General features: G+C 45.0%; 1 protein-coding gene across 2 annotated transcripts in view; it reads left to right on the forward strand.

Moving 5' to 3' along the window:
* Hydin (HYDIN axonemal central pair apparatus protein) overlaps positions 1-22286 on the forward strand; it is a 323803-nt gene that overhangs the window by 186030 nt on the left and 115487 nt on the right. For both annotated transcript variants that reach the window (XM_035442673.1, XM_027405997.1), the window contains exons 23-32: positions 4616-4753; positions 5565-5643; positions 8908-9018; positions 9247-9456; positions 14601-14738; positions 16705-16882; positions 18096-18223; positions 21072-21205; positions 21687-21823; positions 22014-22141. In XM_035442673.1, the coding sequence (XP_035298564.1) occupies positions 4616-4753; positions 5565-5643; positions 8908-9018; positions 9247-9456; positions 14601-14738; positions 16705-16882; positions 18096-18223; positions 21072-21205; positions 21687-21823; positions 22014-22141 (1381 nt within the window). The remainder of the gene's footprint in view (positions 1-4615; positions 4754-5564; positions 5644-8907; positions 9019-9246; positions 9457-14600; positions 14739-16704; positions 16883-18095; positions 18224-21071; positions 21206-21686; positions 21824-22013; positions 22142-22286) is intronic.

Below are 22286 nucleotides of genomic sequence, written 5' to 3' on the forward strand. Positions count from 1 at the left end.
GGGTTCTGGGGAATCTGAATTCTGGTCCTCATGAGTGCACAGCAAGCACTCTAACTCCTGAACCATCTCCTCAGCCTTATAGGAGTTTTGAAGAGAATTCCATATTCAATAAATGTTGAGTGAGCATCGTCTTGAAACTTGATACAGCATCATGTGCTATAGAGGTGGACAGTGGTGGTGGAGCCAGGCCTGGCTGCTGAGTGGATTACAATGTCTTGACTATGGGCACATGAATTTGACCCCATAACTTAGTCTCAGGGTCAGGGAATATGCCTCACTGAAAACAGTGAGGCTGAGGCTGAAAAGTTACATAGATGTGAACATAGATAATAAAGGTGTAGAGTGCAGAGGCAGGGGAGAGCATGTTTCATAGGCTGACAATGAGAACGAACTTTCTTGGTACTGAGAGAATTTCATTGAGAACTGGGCAGGCGAGGGGAGTGGAGGATGGGAAGACTCAGAGTAGGAAGTTTGGCCATGAAGAGCTTTGTCAGAGCACTGTGCACTCAGTTATAGCCACTCGGATGTCTCCATCTCTGATCCACTGGTCTTGGGGTTGCTGGAAGCCAGGGTCTCTCCTCTCTTCTCTGGGACTATGCAGGGCCTCTTGTCTCCTCTCTGGAATTGTGTAGTGTGGGTTCCTCCCAGGCAGGGGCTGGGGTTGTGGTTCTGCAAGCAGCGTGTTGAGGAAAGAGCCTCAAGAGAAACTGTGTGGGAGTGGGGGAAGGTAGAGAAAATGGAGGAGAACCAGGGAGAGGTGGGTTAAAAAGTCCTCCGACCTCAGCCAATCCCACAGGGGCTCTGGAGAATGTGCTGAGTGGCCAGAGTTTGTCCCACTCTCAGGTGAGGCAGCTGCCTCCTTAGAGCTTCACACTCAGCCCTTTGCCCACCTGTGAGCCCTTCCCACAGGAAAACATAACTTGCTGAGAAATCCTTGGTGTTGGAAGGCCATTTCAATCAGGTCAGGGCAAGGCTCCAGAGAAAGTGTTCCCAGCAGCCACAGCCCCAGGCAATGAGCACATCCTCTCAGCAGAGGGATCTAGGCATGGGCCATCCACATCTATATCATCAATTTGGGAAGTAACATGTGCTGGTTCTCTTTGTCCAGCCAGAGAAAGCCCCTCTGCAGGCCCTTTACATAAAGCCTGAGGCTGTTGTGACCCTCACTAAGGGGCACTTCCAGAATCCAAATGTAATAAATAAGCAAACCAGCAGTCACTGTGTGCACTGCAAAGCTCCCTCTCCTGACTGCCTTTTCTACCTGCCACCTGGACCTCACTGCTGACCTGAGTGTGTGTCTGACCGTCACCTCCTATCCACACAGATCCTGAGAACTCCACCATGCACTGAAACACAAGCTTGTTCTTGGGCAATTTTTTTTGTCATGGGGCGGCTTGCCTTGCAGGAGAACAGAAATAAGCGTGGTGGGCTTTTCTTACTGTGTACCACAAAAGTTCTTACTGATCCTTACACACAAGCCTCCTGAGCCTGATTCAGTGCTGTTCATCAGCCTGTGTTTAACATTCAGAGGGTGCTGTCGTGGCCCAAGGGAGTGTCCTCTCCTGGTGTCTCCAGCGATTCTTCTAAAATTGGAGCAATATTGATTTTCCTTGATTGCCGCACACTGTCTTTTAAAAATAATGGAATCTAATCCTGTGAGAGCCAGCACGACAGGAAAGCAATCATCTATACCTGAAGGGAAAAAGAATCTTTCTGGGGGAAAGGCTATACCAGTGTTGGGTTTCAAGAGCGGGGGAGGCAAGTTTTAATGAGTTAAAGCCTCCATTCTGCTAAAGGTCTCATTGCATTAAACTCTCTTGTTTACTTCCAAAGAGACCTCTCACTTCCCAGTTGAGGTGTTGTTTTTCCCTGGGTGTGCAGACACTCCACAGCTTTGTATTTTTCCCTGACAGACATTCCCACATGCTCTCTTTTCAATCTGGAAGGCATCCCATGGTGGGTGCCAGTGTTGAGTGAGAGAGTGCTATTCTGTGCACAGTGACCCAGCAGAGGGTCCCCCCAGGCATCTCTGCTGACCTGGGGTGATTTAATAAGTGCTCAGGATTGTCCTCTGCTGGTTTTCACTGTCCCTCACTGGTAAGGCTACAGTGTTAGCTCCACATTAATTATCAGCTCTATCCTGAGCTATCACGGTGACTTCCCACCCATGGTGGCTGTTCATCACTTGAAGCATCTGGGATGACTTAAAACTAACTCCTGAGCCCTGCCCTAGACCTGAACCTGCCCAAGGATGGGGCCAAGCGTCTTATTGTATCAAGTTTCTCAGGAGATTTTTTTGTGCCCCAACAACCGAGAGGAAACCAGAGTCAACTAAAGACATCTGCTCTAGAACAAACCCAGTGAGAGCTCAGGAAGACAAGAGCATCCTAGATGGGAGTTTGAGTGCAGCACACTGCTCTCCTGTTCTCATGTAACCACCTACCCTGCCAGCCAGCCAATCAAATCTCCATTGAGCTCAGTCTATGTGTAATAGAGTTTGTGCAGCAGGACTGAGAAGACCCTGCCCTGCAAATGCTCATGGTTCTGTAATGAACCCAGTTACAGATGGGGCCAGCCCCAAAAACCCACAAGGGAAAGCAAACTGATCTTCCATTAGGCAAATAAATAATACTGCTTTTCCCCCTGTTGGCTTTTGAAATGAATTAAAACTAGGATTCCATTTGTAGTAATCATGTAAAACATTCCCTTGAAATAAGGCTAATGGTGTATACGTATAGTGTGTTGCCAACATGTCAGCATTGAGTGGCCTAAGCTAGTCTGAATACCAAGTGTGACTGTTTGGCAAGTTTCTTTTCATGTTAAATATGCGTAGGTCATATGACCCAACAGTTCCCTTCAAAGGAACTTATCCAAAAAGAATGAGTTAGTCAGCTTTCCATTACTATAACAAGCACCTGAGCCAATCATAAAGAGAAAGGGTTTGGTTTGGCTCACAGTTAAAGGCATTGGTTTTCTTGCTTCTTTTGGGCCTGTGGCAAAGCAATGCATCATGGTGGGGATATAAGGCAGACTGAAACCAGTCCCCTCATCGTGAACCATAGAACAAAGAGAGTAAGAAGAGAGCTGCCTTCTGCCGTCCCCTTTAATGGTATATCCTCAGTGACCAAAGGTGCTCTAGGCCTTACCGCCCAAAACTTCCACAACCTATGAGTAGCACCGAGATGCAGACCAAGCTTTAACAGGTAAGACTTTGGGGAAACATACCAGATCCAAATAAAGCAGAGAATAAACATGTGTCCACATAGCGACTCATACACACATGCTCATGGCAATTTTATTAACAGCATCCAAAAGCTAAAAACAACTTGAGTGCCCATCAACAAGAAGATAAGTACCCATTCTATGGGGTACTACTCCATTTTTTTAAAGCAATACTGTTCGACATAACAACACTAATCTCAAAATGTTGATGTTGAACCAGAGAAGTCAGGCACCAGTAAGTATAGATGCCAGATTCCATTTCTATTGAACTATGGGCAGAACTTATCCACTGTGCCATAAAGCACAAGTCTACAAGGATGATATGCAACTTCTGGGGGGATGACAGTGTCTACACATGGGTCGGTAGGTACTTGGGTCTATGTATCTGTGAAATTTCATCAAACAGTAGGCTGATGAGTTCATTTTGTAAGTAAACCGCATCTTGATAAAATTGCTTTATTAGATGATACTGGAGAGGCAGAAATGAGAAGGTGGTAATGTGGTGCCCACAATTTAGGAAATTGCACTACAGGCCTCGGTGTGAAGTGGACATCATCCTGAAACAGATGAGGAGCTGTGATGAGCTGGGGAGGCTTTCCTTCTGCAAAGGGGAAGCAGGACAGTGCTGAGCCTGAGTTCAGATGGGGCCGGGAGGATTAAATAAGCAAACTGGGTGGGAACTTATAGGAAGAGATAGGGAAGGAAGAAGGGGTGGCCAGAACAAAGTTGTGTGTGCCCAGAAAGAAGAGGAATGGGAGTGAGCCTTGGCCTTGGCCTAGGTGACATCCAAAAGCCTTTCTAATTGAATGAGTGAAATCTGATCACATGGGCTTCGGTACAAGCAAGTGCAGCCACCTAATTCCCCTTGGGACCCTTTTCTCAGGACTTGAGTGTCAGCAAAGCTCACCGATTGGGCCTGCACTGGGATGTGTTAAGCAAGGTGCTGAGGATTCAGCATTGTAAGGGATGGAATCTCTTTTTCAGATCCCAGCAGGAAGTGCCTCACACTCCTCCCCCTAGTCCCAGCTCTGCTTTCTGGTTGTCTGGGAGCATATCCTCACTCATTCCTGTCTAGGCCTGGCCATGCAGTTCAGGCAAAGTACTGTATCTGGTACCCTGATAGAAACAAGTCCTGGGGGAGCTCACAGTCAACCAGAGATGAGAAGGAACACGAAAGAGGGGAATCCCAGGAGTCTGTGTATGATCAGAGAAGAAATCCTGGATCCAGGCTGAGATGGGTGTTTCCGAAATTTTTAGGGGTAAAACTGTTGAGATTTGAAGAGGACAAGAGGGGGCTCAAGGCTGTCCTTCTAGATCTTTCCAGTAAATCATATGAAAATGAGAGTTCAGGGTCCAAAAATCTGCAGTTTACAACGCCTCATTGCCTTGGTAGGTTCACGCCCTGCATCAAGCCCTACAGTGCTTTTACATCCCAGATGGAGTCCGTCCCAGCAACCTCAGTTACCGCCAGCACTCCAGCAGCCCCACAGATGGTAGAGTACACTGAGATGGACTTCAGTGATTCTATCAAGTAAGTAGGCAAAACTAGTGTGGACTTAACAGAATTCTTTCCTCTCACTGAACTTACATTCTCTACACTCATCCCTCACCTGCCCATTCAGCCAAACACTAGCCAACCAGTGGATTCTGTGTTAGCCCCGTCCCCCTGATGGATCTCCAGGTTAGAGAGCTGAGAAGAGTCCCTGCTCTCAGGTGGGGTACAAGAGTTATTAACCCTAGGGGGCTGAGTCGTTTCTTCCCATTGCCCCTCCACAGAGCACAGCTCTGCAGGCAGGATGCGACTCAGGGTAGAAAGCAGAAAATAACACCATTATCCATCCAGCAAACGTTGTGCCCTCACAACAAAATGCTCTTAAGTAATTATGAAATTCAGCTAGGTATGGTGGCCCATGCCAGTCATGCAGCACTCAGGAGCCTGAGGCAGGAGGATTATGAGTCTGAAGCCAGGCTGGGCTACACAGTGACACCTAGCCTCAAAAACAAAATGAAAAATTATGAACTTGAACAGAGGACTAAGGACTTGTCCAAACTGCCTGAAGAAATGCCCATGCTCCCAGGATGCCTTTCAAGCAGGACATGAACTTAATGCCCCCAGGAGAGTGTGGCCTCTGGGAAACTGAGCAATGTGAAGGCCCACTCTACACATTTGAAGGCATAGGACAGCTTAGCACTACCATCCAGTCCCTTAGACAAAGGGCCCCTTGAGCGATACTCTGCTCACTCTGGGATATGGCATAGAGGAGGTGGAAGTGGGGGATACAGCTGGGCTCATGGTGATGGCTGCCACGTGAGTGATTCTCTCCTTTCCTTAAACCTCTCAGGACTATCCTCATGGATGACGAAGCTGGACCTGAAGAAAGAGAAATCAAAAAGCCCCCCACATCCACCATGACCTCAGAAGTATGATTCCTCTACTCATGGGCAGGGTTAGCAAGTAAAAGGTCCTTCCCAAAGCAGAGAAGAGCCAGGGGCAGAGCGCCAAGTGCAACACTGGGATGGAGCTGGCATGAGGCCGGGTAGCTTTGTCCAGGTCACCTCTTCCCAGAGTGAGAGCCCAGGATACCTCAAGACACAATTTCCAAAAGTGGAAAATTGGTATCTCCAAGCCTGGCTGGTCATGTGCTCTTTTCTCCCTCTGCAAAGAGGCCGCTAATGGAAAAGTGTCTTTCTCAGGAATCGTGTAGTACATGCAAAGAAAAGTTTAAAGCTGTGGGCTAGGGGAACAGCTCAGTGGGTAAAGTGTCTGTTGTGCAAGCATGAGGACCTGAGTTCAGATCTCCAGCACCCATGTAAAACCCACTCTCTGTGTTAACACATTGGTAAACCCAGCATTGGTGGGATGTGTGTGGAGACAGGCAGAAACCTACAGCCTAGCTCAATTGATGAGCTCCAGATTCAGTGAGAGACTCTATCTCAAAAAAATAAGGTGAAGAGTGATCAAGATGTAAACATTGACATCTAGCCTCCACACACATGTACACATCTGTGTCCTTTCATGTGAACACAATAAATATATACAAATACATACACACTCCCATACACACATATGACCATAAGTCGCACACACACACACACACACACACACACACACACACACACACACACACAGAGAGAGAATGTATATACCCTTAAATACTTCCTCTGGAATAATAGACTAAGAAAACCATTGGAGACACAAAGTTCTCCACTAGAAAGATATTTTTATTATATCTTAGAATAGCAAAAAGAAAATTGAAAAAATATGCAAAATGACACAAGCTAAAACACAGTCATGGCAAAGAATACACACAAGCATAGATTTTCATATGTACAGACAGGGGTGCAAATTTATGTAACCTCTATGACATGAAACTTGGAAGGTGTATCAATATTTAAAATGCATACTTCCTCTTCTAAATTATCTTCCAGATATGCCCCTGTGTTTATATGAATGTATAACTAGCCTTGTACAACACAGCTTTGTTAAAAATGAAAAGATCATCTTGGAAACAATTCTTCCAATATGAGATTAACTGAATAAACCAAATTGCATCTGCAAAAGACAGTGCTATGGAATGGAGTTCTATTTTTAAAAGCCAATAGGTTCTCTACTAGTTTGGTATAAACTCTAAAGTATAAAATAAAAAAAGTGCTAAAAAAACAAAAAATAAATTTTAAAAAAGTGCTAGGTGAAAATGGGTACATAGTGTATGTTACCATTTAAGCCAAGACACAAGTATATAAAGTATATAAAACTAATAGTTACCCTTCAAATTTTTCATATATGTGGGGTTTTTTTGCCAGCATGTGTTTATGTGTACCATGTGTATGCAGTGCCCACAGTGGCCAGTAGAGGGCATCATATCCTCTGGAACTGGACAGATGGTTGTGTACTATCAGATGGGTGCTGAGAATAGAATCCAAATCTCTGCAAGAGCAGCCATTGTTTTACCTACTGAGCCATCTCTTCAGCCCCAACAACTAGCACTTACTATACCTTGCATAGTTGTAAACATTTTTTATATTGTCTCTGTTGGTGGCAACCATTATCCTTCCCCATTTCAGTGAGGGGATGCATGTGTCAAGCAGTCTAGCTGGGAGACTTGGCAGTCTCCATGTTTCTTAAATAGTGAAATAGATATATTTACTTATGCATAGAATATCTAAGTACAAGCATCATGAGGTCAAGGGTTTTCTTTTCCCTGTTCTGTTCACCATTTTATCCCCAGAACCTAGAACTGGTTCATAGTATGTCTTCCATAAGTATTAGTTAAGTAAAGACCAAAGAGAGGGTTAAGTAGTTAAGAGCACTTACTGCTCTTGCAGAGGACATTGTCAGCACCACATCAGGAGTTCACAACCACCTGTATCTTCAGCTTCATAGCATCTGGCATCACCTCCTGGCCTCCGTGGACACCTCCACTTGCACACTTAACCATTCTCAAATGCATGCATAAATGCATAAAAATAACATTAGATAAAAATATCATTAGATAAAAAGAAGAAAATAATCAGGTGGGACCTATCACAACCCAAACAGCAGCTACCCAAGAGACAACTGAAGAGTAAGGAATATTGGTGGAAGTGTTGTTTTTTTCAGCTATATACCCCTTTTATATTTTTGGTTGTGAGCCTAGCCTTTAACAGCTGAGCCATCTCTCCAGCCCAGCTGTATACCCCTTTTAATATTTTTAATTTGTATCATAAATATGTATCGACTACTTCTAATATTGTAAGCGATGCTCATGAAGACTATCCCATCATGTGAGGTATAGATAGACATATATACACGGGACAGAGACACAAACATAGATGTGTGCTATTATCTATTGATTGTAATTTCTTTCCTTAAATCCTTCTGTGCCTTTTAATTTCACACATCTGTCTTCTGAATGTCCATTAATTTCCATCCTCAGAGACGCTTGTCATCGAAAATTCATGTAGTACAGAAAAATCGAAGCAAAGTTCCTTTGAGTCCCTTCATTCATAAGAAAAATACTACTGACATGCTTACCAGTCTTGCATATGCAAACCTCAGAATGAGTTTACACCCACTCATGCCTACAGAGTGTGACTCACTTGAGGCCTACATAATTTCACATGAATGAAACCACCTTTTCTCTCAAGAATATGATGTATGTATCATTTCTGGTCCATAGTGTACACTGTGTCATCCTCCATGGATAGAGGTACCACACACACTTTATTTAAAGGGTGTTATCTCTGGTGGGCAGACAGCTTGCACTTGGAGCTCTCCTGTTAAAACGACTCCATTGTACATATCCATACATGTACATTTTGGACATTGTCCAATTGTTGTCATAGGGAAAAAAATGTCCAGCTTTCTAAAGGTATTTTCAATTGCCAACATATACTTGTGTTGGGGAGGGTATATGCACATGAGTACAGTGCCCATGGTGGCCGGAAGAGAGAGCCAGATCCCTTGAGCTGGAGTTACAGGTGCCTCTGAGCCACTCAACACGAGTTCTGAGAACCAAACTGGGGTCCTCTGTAATAGCAGTACCTGCCCTTAGCCACCGAGCCACCGAGCCATCTCTCCGTCCCCACATGCCCCATGCTTACCATCATATTTGCTATATTCCTCTTTCTCAAAGGGATGGAGAGGTGTGCATTGATGATGAGTTGCATGTGCTTGCTAGCTTTTCCTCCCTCTCTCATTTCCAGGCAATAAAATACAGCTCCACAGGAACAGAACACAGCCAGAGCCAGGCGGACTACCCAGAATCCCTGTGGATCTTTGAACAGGAAGAGATGCTTTCCATTGGGATAGAAGAAGTAAGTGAAATCCCGAGGCCCTTAATTTACCCAGCATGGATGCTTCTGAGCACCTGCCCTATATTAGAAACTAGCATCTACCCAGAGTGTTCCCACTGCTGCCTGCCTACATGTCCAAGAGACAAGTGAAAAGTCAGGAATGAGTCTGTCCACTGACAAAATTTAGCTCACCTGCTGCAGACCCATCACCGTGACAGCTGTCCCCCTGTGGGATGACTTGCTCTGCAGGTGTTTGACATTTTGCCCCTCTATGGAGTTCTGCGACCATACAGCAGCCATCAAATCTCGTTTACCTTCTATGGACACTGTGACATCATTGCACGGGCCAAAGCTCTGTGTGAAGTAGAAGGAGGGCCCACCTATGAAATCATCCTGAAGGGGGAGGCTTCCCTGGTCAGCTACTCCTTTGACACTAAGGACATCAACTATGGATTGCAGGTACTGCTGGCCTCAGGTGGGGGTTTTCCGGGTTTACCTTACACACGGATTGTGGTCCTTATCCTTGAATCTCTCCTGAACCATCACTCATCACTCATGCCCTTTAACCACACTGCGCTTCCCTGACCCCGGTCCCCATTTGCAATCATTTCCCCTTGCTTTTCTCACTGTCTCCTCAAGTTAAGCATCAGGAGATGGTCATTTTTCAGTCCAGAATCTGCTGTGACCCTTCTCTTTCCCACGTTAACACTATTCTCTCGAACCCCTCCGTGATCTCCAAGACTTTTTTGCTGCTCTCTCCCGCACACCCCACATACCTACCTGCAGCACCCAGTATTTCCAAGTTGCCCACCTTAGTCCCACTCGGAATCACTCTAATCACATTACAGGACTTCATCAAGCCATGCCTACATTTTTGTTTCGGTGATTTTTTGATTTTTAGAGACAAAGTCTCACGCAGCCAGGCTTACCTCAAGCTCACTGTGAAGCCAAGGGATGACCTCAAATGGCTGCTCCTCCCACCTCCACCTCCGAAGTCCGAGGATTACATGCACACACGATGACACCTGGCTGCCATGCTTAAATATTACAGCAGTTTGCCCACACAGTACATAAAGGACCCATGGTCTGCTTCCATGAGCCCAGCATTTGGCCTGGGGTTTCACTTTTCAAAACCAAGCTCACTGCCATGTGACATCAATGCCACTAGTCTACAGACACATCTTGAGCAAGGGATTGCCTCACTACTAACCCATGTAAATATCATCATCAGACAAGTTTTCCAGAGTGTCTTCATCTCATCAGTCCCTGGGTGTTCATCCCAGCCACACGTTAATGAGAAAAGAGCAGGTTTTTATCCTGTCTAGATTCCTACTGTTTCCTTGGGAGCAATAGCACCCCTCCAAGCCTCAGCATCTCTCATCTGTAAGATGGGGAGGGACAGCTATGCCTACCTCACCAGTCAATGCTTTGCCCTGGTCACAGTAGATGTTCAATCACCATGAGTTCCCTTCTCTGTCTGTCACCCATCAAGCCACTTACTAAGGATGACCTCGGCCTTTTTTTTTCCATCTTAGAGTCTTCTTTTAATGATGGGTTTACTCTTTTTTAATTAACTTAATTTAGTTTTTAAATTTTCATTTTACATTCCAACTCAGTTCTCCCTCCACCCCTTCTCCCACCCCCCTCACCTCCCACTCAGCCCACCCCCTATCCACTCCTCCCAATGGGTAAGGACTCTCATGAGGAGTCAACAAAGTCTGGCACATTAAGTTGGGGTAGGGCCAAACCCCTCTCCCATGGATTAAGGCTGAGTATGGCATCCCACCATAGGGAATGGGCCCCAACAAGCTAGCTCATGCACCAAAGATAGATCCTGGTCCCACTGTCAGGGGCTCCTCAGATAACCCAAGCTTCACAACTGTCTCCCCCATATGGAAGGCCTAGTTCGGTCCCATGGAGTCAACACAGCTGTAGGTCTAGAGTTCATGAGTTTCCTCAAGCTTGGTTCAGCTGTCTCTGTAGATTTCTCCATCATGACTTGACCTCCCTTGCTCATATATGGCCTCTTCCCTCTCTTCAACTGGATTCCCAGAACTCAGCCTGGTGCTTAGTTGTGGATCTCTGTGTTTGGTTCCATCTATTACTAGATGAAGACTCTATGATGATAATTGGGGTATTCACCAATCTGATTATAAGGGAAGACCAGTTCAGGCATCCACTATTGCTAAGAGTCTTAATGGATAAAGAAAATGTGGTAGATTTACACAATGGAGTATTACTCAGCTGGAAAAAAACAAAACAAAACAAAACAATGACACCATGAAATTCTAAGGTAAATGGATGGAACTAGAAGAAAAAAAAAACATCCTGAGTGAGGTAACCCAGACTCAGAATGTACTCACTCAGAATTGGATATTAGATGTAAAGCAAAGGATAGCCAGACTACAATCCACAGCTCCAGAGAAGCTAGGTGACAAGGAGGACCCTAAGAGGGACACATGGATCTCCCTGGGAAGGGAAATTAGATGAGATCTCCTGGGTAAACTGGGGGTGAGGGGGCAGTAAAGGGGAAGGGAGGAAGGATGAGAACATGAGGAAATGGTATGGTCAAGGTGGAGGGGGGACACAGAGAGAGAGAGCAAGGAAAGGGATATCTTGATAGAGGGAGCCACTATGGGGTTAGATAGAAACCTGGAGCTAGGGAAATTCCCAAGAATCCATAAGGATGATCCCAGATAATAATGGGTTTATTCTTAGAGATTTTATACAATGCATTTTGATCATATTTACCCCCTCACCCAACTCCTCTCAGATCCTCCCCCACATCCTTTCCCACCTTGTTCTATCTTGCTCTTGATCTCCGGCTCCCTTCCCATTAAATCCTGTTTGCATTAGCCTACTGTATAGTTTGTATTGGACTATTCCTGATTTCGGGGTCTGCCCTGGTGTGTGATCAGTGTACCAGGTATATCACACCATTAAAGAAAACTGTCACTCTCCCAGCAGCAAACATACCAGTAGCACCTCAGGTGGGCCGGGGCTTTGTGTCCACCCCTCCCCTCCCCTCCCCTAACCCATGACTGTGCTTATCTGCCCGATTCTATCTGGAAAACTCTGTTTTCTTGAAGTTACCCACCACATCTGGCTCTTACAATCCTTCCGCCCTTCTTCCACATAGGTCCCTGAGCCTTGAGGGGAGGGGTGTGATGTGGACATCTTGTTTAACCACAAGCACACTGAAGTCTCTTGTTCTCTACATGTTGCCCAGTTGTGGATCTCTGTTTTAACGCCCTCTACTACAAAAAGAAGCTTCTCTCATAGGGTTGTGAGATAGTCTAATCAAAGGATATAATGTTATTAGAAGTCATTTTAATAGTGTGTCCATTTAGCAGAATAATGCAGTAGTCGGTTTTGTCCTAAGGCCCATGACCTATCTAGCCACAGGTTCTTGGCCTCATTGACGGTGGCAAGTGTAGGCTCCATCCTATGGAGTGGGCCTTCCATCCACTCAAAAGATAGTTAGTTACATTTCTGTCACTATTGTGCTGATGGACATACCTTGCTAGGCAGGTCATTGCTGTAGTTCACAGGATTGACAGCTAGGTGATGCAATACTGATGGCTACCTTTCTCCTCCAACAGCTCTCATAGCATCTTGCAGCACTATGAAAGCTGCAGCAAGGATAAAACTCCCAGTACAGTACCAGCTAGGTCTCTGCATGTTGTATGTGTATGTGATACTTTTGACAGTAAGATCTTAACATCAAGTTCTGGAGGGTAACCTAAAACATTAGCAATAGTCTATATTTGGAGACTCTGCAGAACCCCACTGTTAAGTTCTTCTCTTTTTTGGTTTTGTTTTGTTTTGTTTTTGAGACAGGGCCTCTCTATGTAACCATGGAACTTATTATGTAGACCAGACTGGCCTCAAACTCATCTTGAGTTCTACCTGCCTCTGCTGCCTGATTGCTCGGATTAGAGGCATACGCCACCACACTAAGCTGCTAAGCCTTTCTCTTAACCGATGCTCCCTGCACAGATATCGAGTTAGCCGTTCTCCTCTTTATAAGCCACCCATCTAGTTGTGGCCAAGCTGGTTTACCCACTGCCTCTAGAACATCCCCCGCCCTTTCTGCCTCCACATTTTCTCATACACTGTTCCACTCTCATCCTGTCAGTCACAGCTCAGCTCCTTTCCAAAATCTTACCATCTCCTTACCTTCACTTGGCATTTAGACATTATCTCAGTCACAATACACTTTCTCACTTGGGTAGGGATCTCAGTCAGCTTAATCTCTGTATACTTCTTTCCACTTAGATCATGGGTTATGTACTTGGAGACTGAGCATCTTGGCAATTTTTTACTGCATTTGGTTCCTGTTATATAACTACATCAAGTAGGAATTATTGAATTTGTGTGTGCACATATGTGTGTAGATTTATTATTCAATGTGTGTGTGCACATATGTGTGTAGATTAAAGACTACGCCTGTTCGGATTCATCCAGCACTGACTGCTGTCCTCTCTGCTGGGTTATCAAGAGAGAATTTCCTTTTCTTCCTTATCTCCTGGATCCTCTGATATACTGGTTTCAAGTCATCTCTACAGCTATACCATTGTAAATGTACCAGATCCTACCTAAGAGAGCTAGTTTTGCCCTGGTTTGTCCTAGGAAACCCTGAAGTAGACCTCAGTTTGGGGGTACTAAGCCTACCATCTGAGCTGGTGAATTATGCTAGCAAAACCCCAACCAGCATTTTATACCTATGATTCCTTACATAAATGGGAAAACTCATTCTAGAACATTCTAAATTTAAATCTTGTGTTTCTAGTAGGATAGAATTAGAAGCAAATCCTCTAACTTTAGAAAACTTACTTCAAGATTCTCAAATGTAATTTCTTGTGGTGAGGGAGGAATCTGAGGCACAAAGGTTAAGGTGTACCCTGAGGGCCAGAGCCTAACTAAATCAGTAGCTAGGACTAAGACAAAAGCCAGATGTACAGAACCCAGGGGTCCTCCTGCCCCGAGAGCCCTTTATGATGCTCAAATGTGGATTGACCAGTATATTTTTAATGTAATTCTTTATTGATTCTTGGGAAATTCACATCATGTACCCCAATCCCGCTCAGCTCCCCGTCCCTCTATATCTGCCCCTTACCTCTGCATCATGGCCCCCAAAAGAACACCCCAAAAAGTTAATTAAAAAGAAAACAAAACAAACAAAAACCACCTCACACCTCTGTCTCTCCAACACCTCTTCATTCATCCTAGTGGCATCAGGAGCTGTGGTGTGCCATGCAGTATACCCAGTTGTCCAATCAGCCCCACCAGCCAAATATTCATTGCAATGAGTCATTGGTCTGGTGCATGGCCTCTGGCATGCCATCGTCACTGGACCCTCACTGAAACTCCTTAGATATCCTGCTGTTGCCCTGAGTTATGGAGATCCCGAGGATGCCATTCCACGGGACCTCCCTTCATGAACTCTAGCAGGTCATAGTTGGGGTAAATGATAGGGTAGGCCAGCTGATTGACCAATATCTTACGGAGTGTCTGTGGGGTACATTTGCTAATCCCCTTTGTCAGGGCGAGAGCAGAATCCCACAGACAGCTAACAGCCCTTCTTCTCATCCTCTCTCCAGCTGTTTGACCATGTCACAGAACGTGAAATCACACTGAAAAACATTGGGAAAGTTGGCTTTGAGTTCACGGTTCTCACCAACTACCGATCTTCGCCAAAGAACCCTCTCCCTGGAGTACCACTTATCCTGCCTCTGTCGGTGAGTCAGAAGTGAGAGGGCTCACACCAAACAGACGAGCCACACACAGGGTGAGGGAGGATTACTGTCAGTACTACAGGTGTGACTTTTTTTCAGTTAAAACTGATCATTTGGAATCAGATATGGTGGTGCACACAGGTAATCCCAGCATTCAGGAGGGCGAAGCAGGAAGACCAGGAGTTTGATGGAGTCCCATCATAGCTACTTAGCAAGTTTGAGGCTGGGTTATATCCTGGGTTATATGAACCTCTGTTGATAGATGGACTGATGGATGCGTGGATAGATTGATAGACAGAAAGATACACTTAGGAACATTCTTCATTAAACGAACATTTATCAAGTCCTACATTATCCATTTCCAGGTACCATGGACACATGATGAACCAGTTAGATACAACCTATGGGTTTTCCTCGTGATAATAATTGAAGGATGGAAGAGAGGGTTTATTTAAGAAGGAACATAGTCCATCAGGATGTGGGGCAGCCAGTGATCTTCCACACTGCAGCAGAGCCTGAGGTGGTTGGTGCTAGTGTCCACAGTCAGGAAGCATCAAGAGAGAGATGAATGCCAGTTGCTAAGCTTGCTTCCTCCTTTTTATTCTATCCTGGACCCCAGCGTGTGGGAGGGTGCTGCCCACATCCAAGTTATGTCTAATGTCCTCAACTAAACCATTCTGAAAACACCTTCACAGACACACAGACAGCATTGTTTCCACGGTGATTCTAAAGCCAGTCAAGTTGATGGTAAAGATTAATCATCACAGTAATAAACAGTGGTGACAGCCTGAGAACTGTCAGGGACTCACTGGAAACTGCCAGGATTTTTATTGAAAGCTTGTCACATAGGTATTTCTGCTTGTCACATAGCAAAATTCCCTCAGAAAGCAAGCAAGGAGTTGACAGAAACTGTTTTATTTGTACAGATGAGGCAAGGCAAGGAGATGGAAAGAAACTTCCAGAACTTTGGCTCCCAGATGCCAACCAAGAGATAGCTTCGTAAGAGGCCTTTCTAGGATCCAGAGCTTTGAAGCTGCTATGCTGCCCTCTTTTGTAGCTAGGGCTTCTCTTTATGTCTAAATGGGAGCTTTTTCTGTATGTTTTTCTTTCCCAAGATGCCAGCTACCAATTGTGAAGCCAGATTCTTTTGAAAATCAATTATTTGCCAAATACAGAATTGTCCATGCATATTTAGTGGCCCAGGTATAAATCCACACAAATAAAGTGATCTGATTGTTTTTTACAAAGATGCCAAAAACATACATCAGAGAAAAGATACTGTCTTTAACAAATGGTGCCAGGAAGGCTGGATTTCAATGGGTAGAAAAATGAAACCAGATACTAACCTCTCACCCTTCACAAATTTCAACATCTAATGGATCAAAGACCTCCACCTATAATTTGTTAGTCTGGCAGGGTGTGGTGGTGCACACTTTTAATCCCAGCACTGGGAGGCAGAGGCAAGTGGATCTCTATGAATTCAAGACCAACCTGGTACTGCAAAATTGGTAAAGGAAAAAAGTATATTTCGACTTATAGGTCGGTACAGGTGAGAGCTTCCCGAATAAGATTCCAGTGGCACAGGAAGACCATCAATGGGCAAATGTGTTTTCATGAGACCTAGTTGCCTCTGTACAGAAGAAGAAAATATGCAGTAATTGAATAGTCAGTGGGGAAAACACCACTGCTAGTGAGTCATCACACAGAGGACTAGAGTGTAGAACATAAAAAGCTCAAAAAGTAGACATTAATAGGGAAACAACCCACTTACAAATGTTTCTGTTTGTTCCTTGTATTCCTGTTTTGGGCAGTGCCTCTCCCTATGCTACCTGCTTCCCTGTGTTTTCTTGTTTTTCCTGCAGCACCATGAGAATAGATCTGAGGGGAGGTGTGTCTAGCCACCCACAAGAATCGTAAATCCGTTGCACACTGTCCAGCTCTCTCTCTCTCTGATCTCTCTACCATGTAGGGTTTTATCCGCTCAAATAAAGAGCAGGTGTTGAAAGTTTACTACTTGCCTGGAATACCTGAGGTCTTTCAAAGAAGCTTCCAGATACAGATCGCCCACCTGGACCCAGAAAATATTACTCTGTATGGAGAGGGCATCTTTCCCCGGATCAGCCTTGATCTACTCAGGAACCTCCGAGGTACTGCCACCCACTGCAGCAGCTTACCCCCAGAGGACAAAAACTACCAGTGTTTTCTCTAGCTTTGCTTTGCATCTTTGAAGGTTGGTGGCTACCTACTTTGTTAGGTCATTTTATTTGTTTGAAAGATCTTCTCTAGTACTCTTCTGTGTTGTTGTCAGGGGTGGGGAGCAAGAGTAAAATTTGACTCAAGCTGTGACCATTGCAAACTAAAACTCCTGGCCAGTTTTCCCATCATTAAACTCCCTGTCGAATGAAGGGAGAGGCAGTGACATTTGGACCAATATATATTCCTTCCAGCCAAAACTTCTCTCCCAGTCTCCTGTCCCAATAACCTGCTTGGTATCTTCATGATGAAGACAGAGTGTGGGCACTGGCAGGTGTAAAACTCTCAGAATAGAACCATCACAGGAAGCAGCCACACCCTTTAGACCTTTACTTGGGGGCCATGCTTAAAGGCTGAAATTAGTATTATTAGTTATTGCCCTCAAGCCTTTCTGGCCTTGTGTGGTCCCGGGAGCCATCTTGCTGTGCCAGGCTGGTAATTCTGCCTTGGTAGGTCCCAATACTTGGCTGAACCAAAGGCCAATAGAAAGTGATTGTTCTTCACGGCTTCCTTCTTTGCATTCCTTGGATGCACTTTCCCTACAGTGTGAAACACTAAAGCCCACTTGCCAGTCTTCCTCCTCCTCCTCTAAAGTCACATACTCACCGGCTCCAAATCATCCATTAAATTATAATTATCAGATCCCTGAAAACACATGTTTTCATGTTATATTGTGTTATATTTCATGTAACATAAAAATGTTAATAAAGCTAAGACCACACCACACTCCAGTACTAGAGCTTCAGCCAGAGGAGGATAACCAGCTCCACACATACCCTCGGTCCTCAGGATGCAGCCAGGACTACTAGCTCCAGGGCCTCCTTGGATGCTGAAATCCACCCATGTTCAAGTCCCACACATAAAATGGCATGATATTTGTGTGGATCCTACACACATCCTCCCATATACTTCAACCCATCATGCCATTAAACTCAGCAAGGTCTCAGGAACAAACTCAACTCACAAATTACCTGTCCCTCCAAAGTAGAGAAAATATAGCAGGTGAAGTGTCAAAGTGTTCCCTTTCCTTTTCAGCTCCCCCTGAGCTAAGAGTCTAGGTTTGAGGCAGAACTGACCAGCTGATCCCCTCCCCTCCACCCTCCACAGGCAATGAAAAGTATGAACGCTTCTTGGAGCAAGCCAAAAAAAATACGGAGAAAGATTACAGTAAATATGAGACTGTCAATCACTATGAGACGATAACCGAGGAAATGCCTGAGGAGGAGACCGCAGAGGTGAGAGCAGAGAATGTGTGTGAGAAAGACAGCATGTGCAGATCAGGGTGGGGCAAAGTGTGTGAGGGAGACAGCATGCACAAAGCAGGGTGGGGCAGTGACATGGGGCATCCCAGAAACAGAGTTGGAATCCCAGAAACGGGTGTGAAAAGAAGGCAAGATGAGCCCAAAGAGGTGAGCAGCTATCTGGAGAACCCATCAAGAGTTTTGGAGTTTCCTCGGGGGAAGAGGGCAAAAGGGAGCCACTGAACTGTCTTAACCAGAAGTGCTATGACATAATTGAGTTTGCATCTCTAAACGATCCCTGTAGCTGTCCTGTGGGCTATGGGGGGACAGGGCTTAATGGAGTAAGAGCAGATGTGAGGGGTTAGGGGCTTTTTTTTAAAGCTGTTAGGATGATTCTGGGTGAGCAGAGTAGTGTTGCAAACAATGGTGATGACAGTCAAGGAAGAGAGAATTGAGCGGGGACAAGGAATATTCCAGACTATCCCAGAATGATCAACCACTCAGAATTGATTGGATATGGAATGAGGTAGGATGTCGTTTCACTTGGATGCATCATAAAGAGGGCGTACTGGGGACTGGAGAGATGGCTCAGCGGTTAAGAGCACTGCCTGTTCTTCCAGAGGTCCTGAGTTCAATTCCCGGCAACCACATGGTGACTCACAACCACCTTGAATGAGATCTGGTGCCCTCTGCTGGCATGCAGGTAGAAGACTGTACACATAGTAAATAAATAAAAATCTTTAAAAAAAAAAAAATAGGCGTTTTATGTTCACCTACACCTATTCCCATGTTGATGGCTAGAAAGTTCTGTGAAAACTGAGGAGGTGTTTACAGGTCTACTTTGTAGATTTGAAAAAGAAAAAAAAAAGGCATATTGGGAGAGGAAATTCATAAGGAAAAACAAGTTTGGTAGGAAAAAGAGGAGGGGAAATAGGTCAAGATGGTCCATTATTGAGGATAAAAATGCTTTCTTTTATTTTTTGAAAATTTCATATGCATTTACATTGTATCTTCGTCTCATATGCATATATAGCTCCTATCTGTTGAAATACCCCAATATATCTCTCATCTCCCTCTCAACCTCATGCCCCTTTTTTAACCAACCAAGTCCAATTAGAACTGCCCAAATGCTTATATGTATGAGGTCATCTACTGGAACATGAGCATCCTACCAATATCCACCCCTCCCCAAGAATAGTCTCCTTCCACTAGCAGCCATCAATCACCCTCAGCTTAGGGGGTGTGGGGCATTTGGGAATCACTCCACACTCCATGCTGGAACTTTTATTTATTAATTAATTTTTTACATTCCAATCCCAGTTCCGCCTCCATCCTCTCCTCCCACTCCCCTTACTTTTTTCCTATCCCACCTCCATCTGCTCCACGGAGAGAGTAAGGCCTCCCCTAGGAAGTCTACTAAGTCTGTCCCATCATCTTGTTCAGGCAGGATCAAGTGTCCCCCACCCCCACCCCCCACACCCCTGTGTCTAGGCTGGGCAAGGTGTCTCTCCTATATAGAATGGGCTCCACTAAGTCAGTTTGTGCATTAGAGTTAGATCTTGGACCCACGGCCAGTGGCCTCATATATTGTCCCAGTCACCATTGTCACCTATACTCAGGGAGTCTAGTTCAGTCTTACGCAGGTTCTCCAGTTGTCAGACTGGATCCCATGCTGGAGTTTTTAACTGACTTGATCTCATGGCAGTCTTGTGTGGTAACCACAGAATGTGTGAGTTCATGTGTGTAACAGCCATGCTATGTCCAGCAGCCAGCCCTTCACAGCACTCTTCCCTATCCTCTGGACCTTACATTCTTTCAACCCCTTCTTCCAAGATGTCTCCTGAGCCTTTGTGAGGGGATGTGACATTGATGTCCCATCTACAGCCAAGCGTTCACAATCACTCATTCTTAGCACTTAGAACTGTCTGCATTAAACACTACCCTCCACAAAAAGAAATCTCTCTACCTATAACATAACTCCAGGAGGTTCAATGTCTCAGGCCACTGTGGACCTCTGGGCTCGAGTGAACATAGTCACAGACACACATCTTCACAAGTAAAACTTTAGCAGAGAACCTGGGGGGGGCAGAACATCCCACCTCTGTGTCCTTGCATAGGAATATAAAAATGGCCTTTGAAGCTGAAGTCATACAGAGAAAACGCACAGTAGTTCTGTGGCACTTAATAATTTTTGTCAAAATATTTTTATGTTTAAAAATATTTATTATATACTTACTTGTCAGGGTACTGTGCACGTGTCTCGGAGCAAGTGAGACATTCTGAGGACCGCTTTCAGGAGCTAGTTCTTCCTTCCACCTAAGGAATGAACTCAGGTCATCACACTTGGGAGCAAATGCCTCTTTACCTGCTGAGCCACCTTGCCAGCCCATGTCAAGACATTTGTTTAAACTCTATTGTTTGGGGTTAGAGAGATGTCTCAGCAAGTGAGTACACTTGCTGCTCTTCCAGAGGATCCAAGTTCAGTTCCCAACACCCACATAGTGGCTCACAACCATCCCTGACTCCAGTTCCAGGGCATCTCATGCTTCCTTCTGAACTACATGGACACCAGGCACATGTGGTACAAATAAATGTATATAGGCAAAACACTCGTACACATAAGCAAATCTTAAAAACAGATTTGAAAATGACCCTTCATCATTTATGAGTGCAGGAGAATTTATTCGTTGTGAAACTAATCTTTACCTACTACACATTTAAAACATGGAAAGGATAAAAGAATCAGTAGTTTTCCCTTTGTGGAAAAAATTCTCACCAACAATAAGTAAAGAGGATACATATTCTAGAACAATCTTCTGAATTGCTCCTCTTCTTGTTCCAGGTAAGTGCTCATATCCAGATGGAAGTAGAGCGACTTATAGTCCAAGACTATGCTCTGGAGCACCAGAGAGCCATCTCCTCCAGCCCCACAGATGACACCTACTTCAGCCAACGGAGTCGCCGCAAAATAGCCAAGTGAGAAAGAACCCTTTTATGTTTGTGTTGCCCTTGTTCCAGGGTGTGGTGAAGCAAACAGGTTGGTTGGTTTGTTTGTTTGTTTTGGGGTGTGTGTGTGTGTGTGTGTGTGTGTGTGTGTGTGTGTGTGTGTGTCCTGAGAAAATAATTGATCACTTAGGACTGAAAGCCACGCACCTCATGTTAGCTGCCATCCCTACAATCAATCCAACCAGGTAATTCTAGATCTTAAAGCCAGAATACCACAACCAATAGACAGTCCCCCATTTTAGGTTCATGGAGACCCACACTGAACATGTTTCTGGATAATGGCCAAACACACATTTGGACTTCTGAAGAGTGCATGGAGTTTCCAGTCTCTCTTCTAGTGGCCCTTAGCTGTTCTCCACCTGGAAAACAAAGTTACACACAGGAGACAACTCACATTTTTCTCCTTTGGGGAAGAGTCCTTCCAGGCTTGAAAGTGACTTAACTGTTTCAGAGTCCAGCTACCAGAGTACATCCTGGACTTTGGCTACATTGTGCTTGGTGACGTCCGAACCCACATCATCAAGATCACCAACACCAGTCACTTTCCAGTGTCCTTCCATGCAGAAAAGCACGTACTTCATGATACAGGTACCAGGAGGCCACCTGCATGCCCCATTCTTCTAGAAGAGCATTCCTGCTGTTTATTCAGCTGAAGAAGTTTCTGGGCTATTCAGTGGTACTTTGGTCAGCCTATCCCAGAGGGCCTGCTACGTAGAGCAACTTCTTGGTGCCATTTTCCTTGCTCATGATGAAAAAATTTTCCTTTGTCTCGGTCTAGGCTTCAGCACTGAGCTAGACCGTGTAAAACATTTGCCCTACTGTGAGACAGAAACATTTGAAGTGAGATGCGACCCACAAGGGTCTAATCTTCCTGTGGGGAACAAAGAAGTCGTTCTTCCCATCAAGGTATGATGCACCACGGGGCCCAGATGGCCCTCCAGGTCCCAACCAAGCCTCTTGAGAACCCCGAAATGATACAGTAGTGTTGATCAAAAGCTGGGCTCTGAGCACTTTAGGGAAGATGTCTGTCACTGAGCCATGTCTCCAGCCG

This window comes from Cricetulus griseus, chromosome 3 (assembly GCF_003668045.3).
Source record: "Cricetulus griseus strain 17A/GY chromosome 3, alternate assembly CriGri-PICRH-1.0, whole genome shotgun sequence".
Lineage (NCBI taxonomy): Eukaryota > Metazoa > Chordata > Mammalia > Rodentia > Cricetidae > Cricetulus > Cricetulus griseus.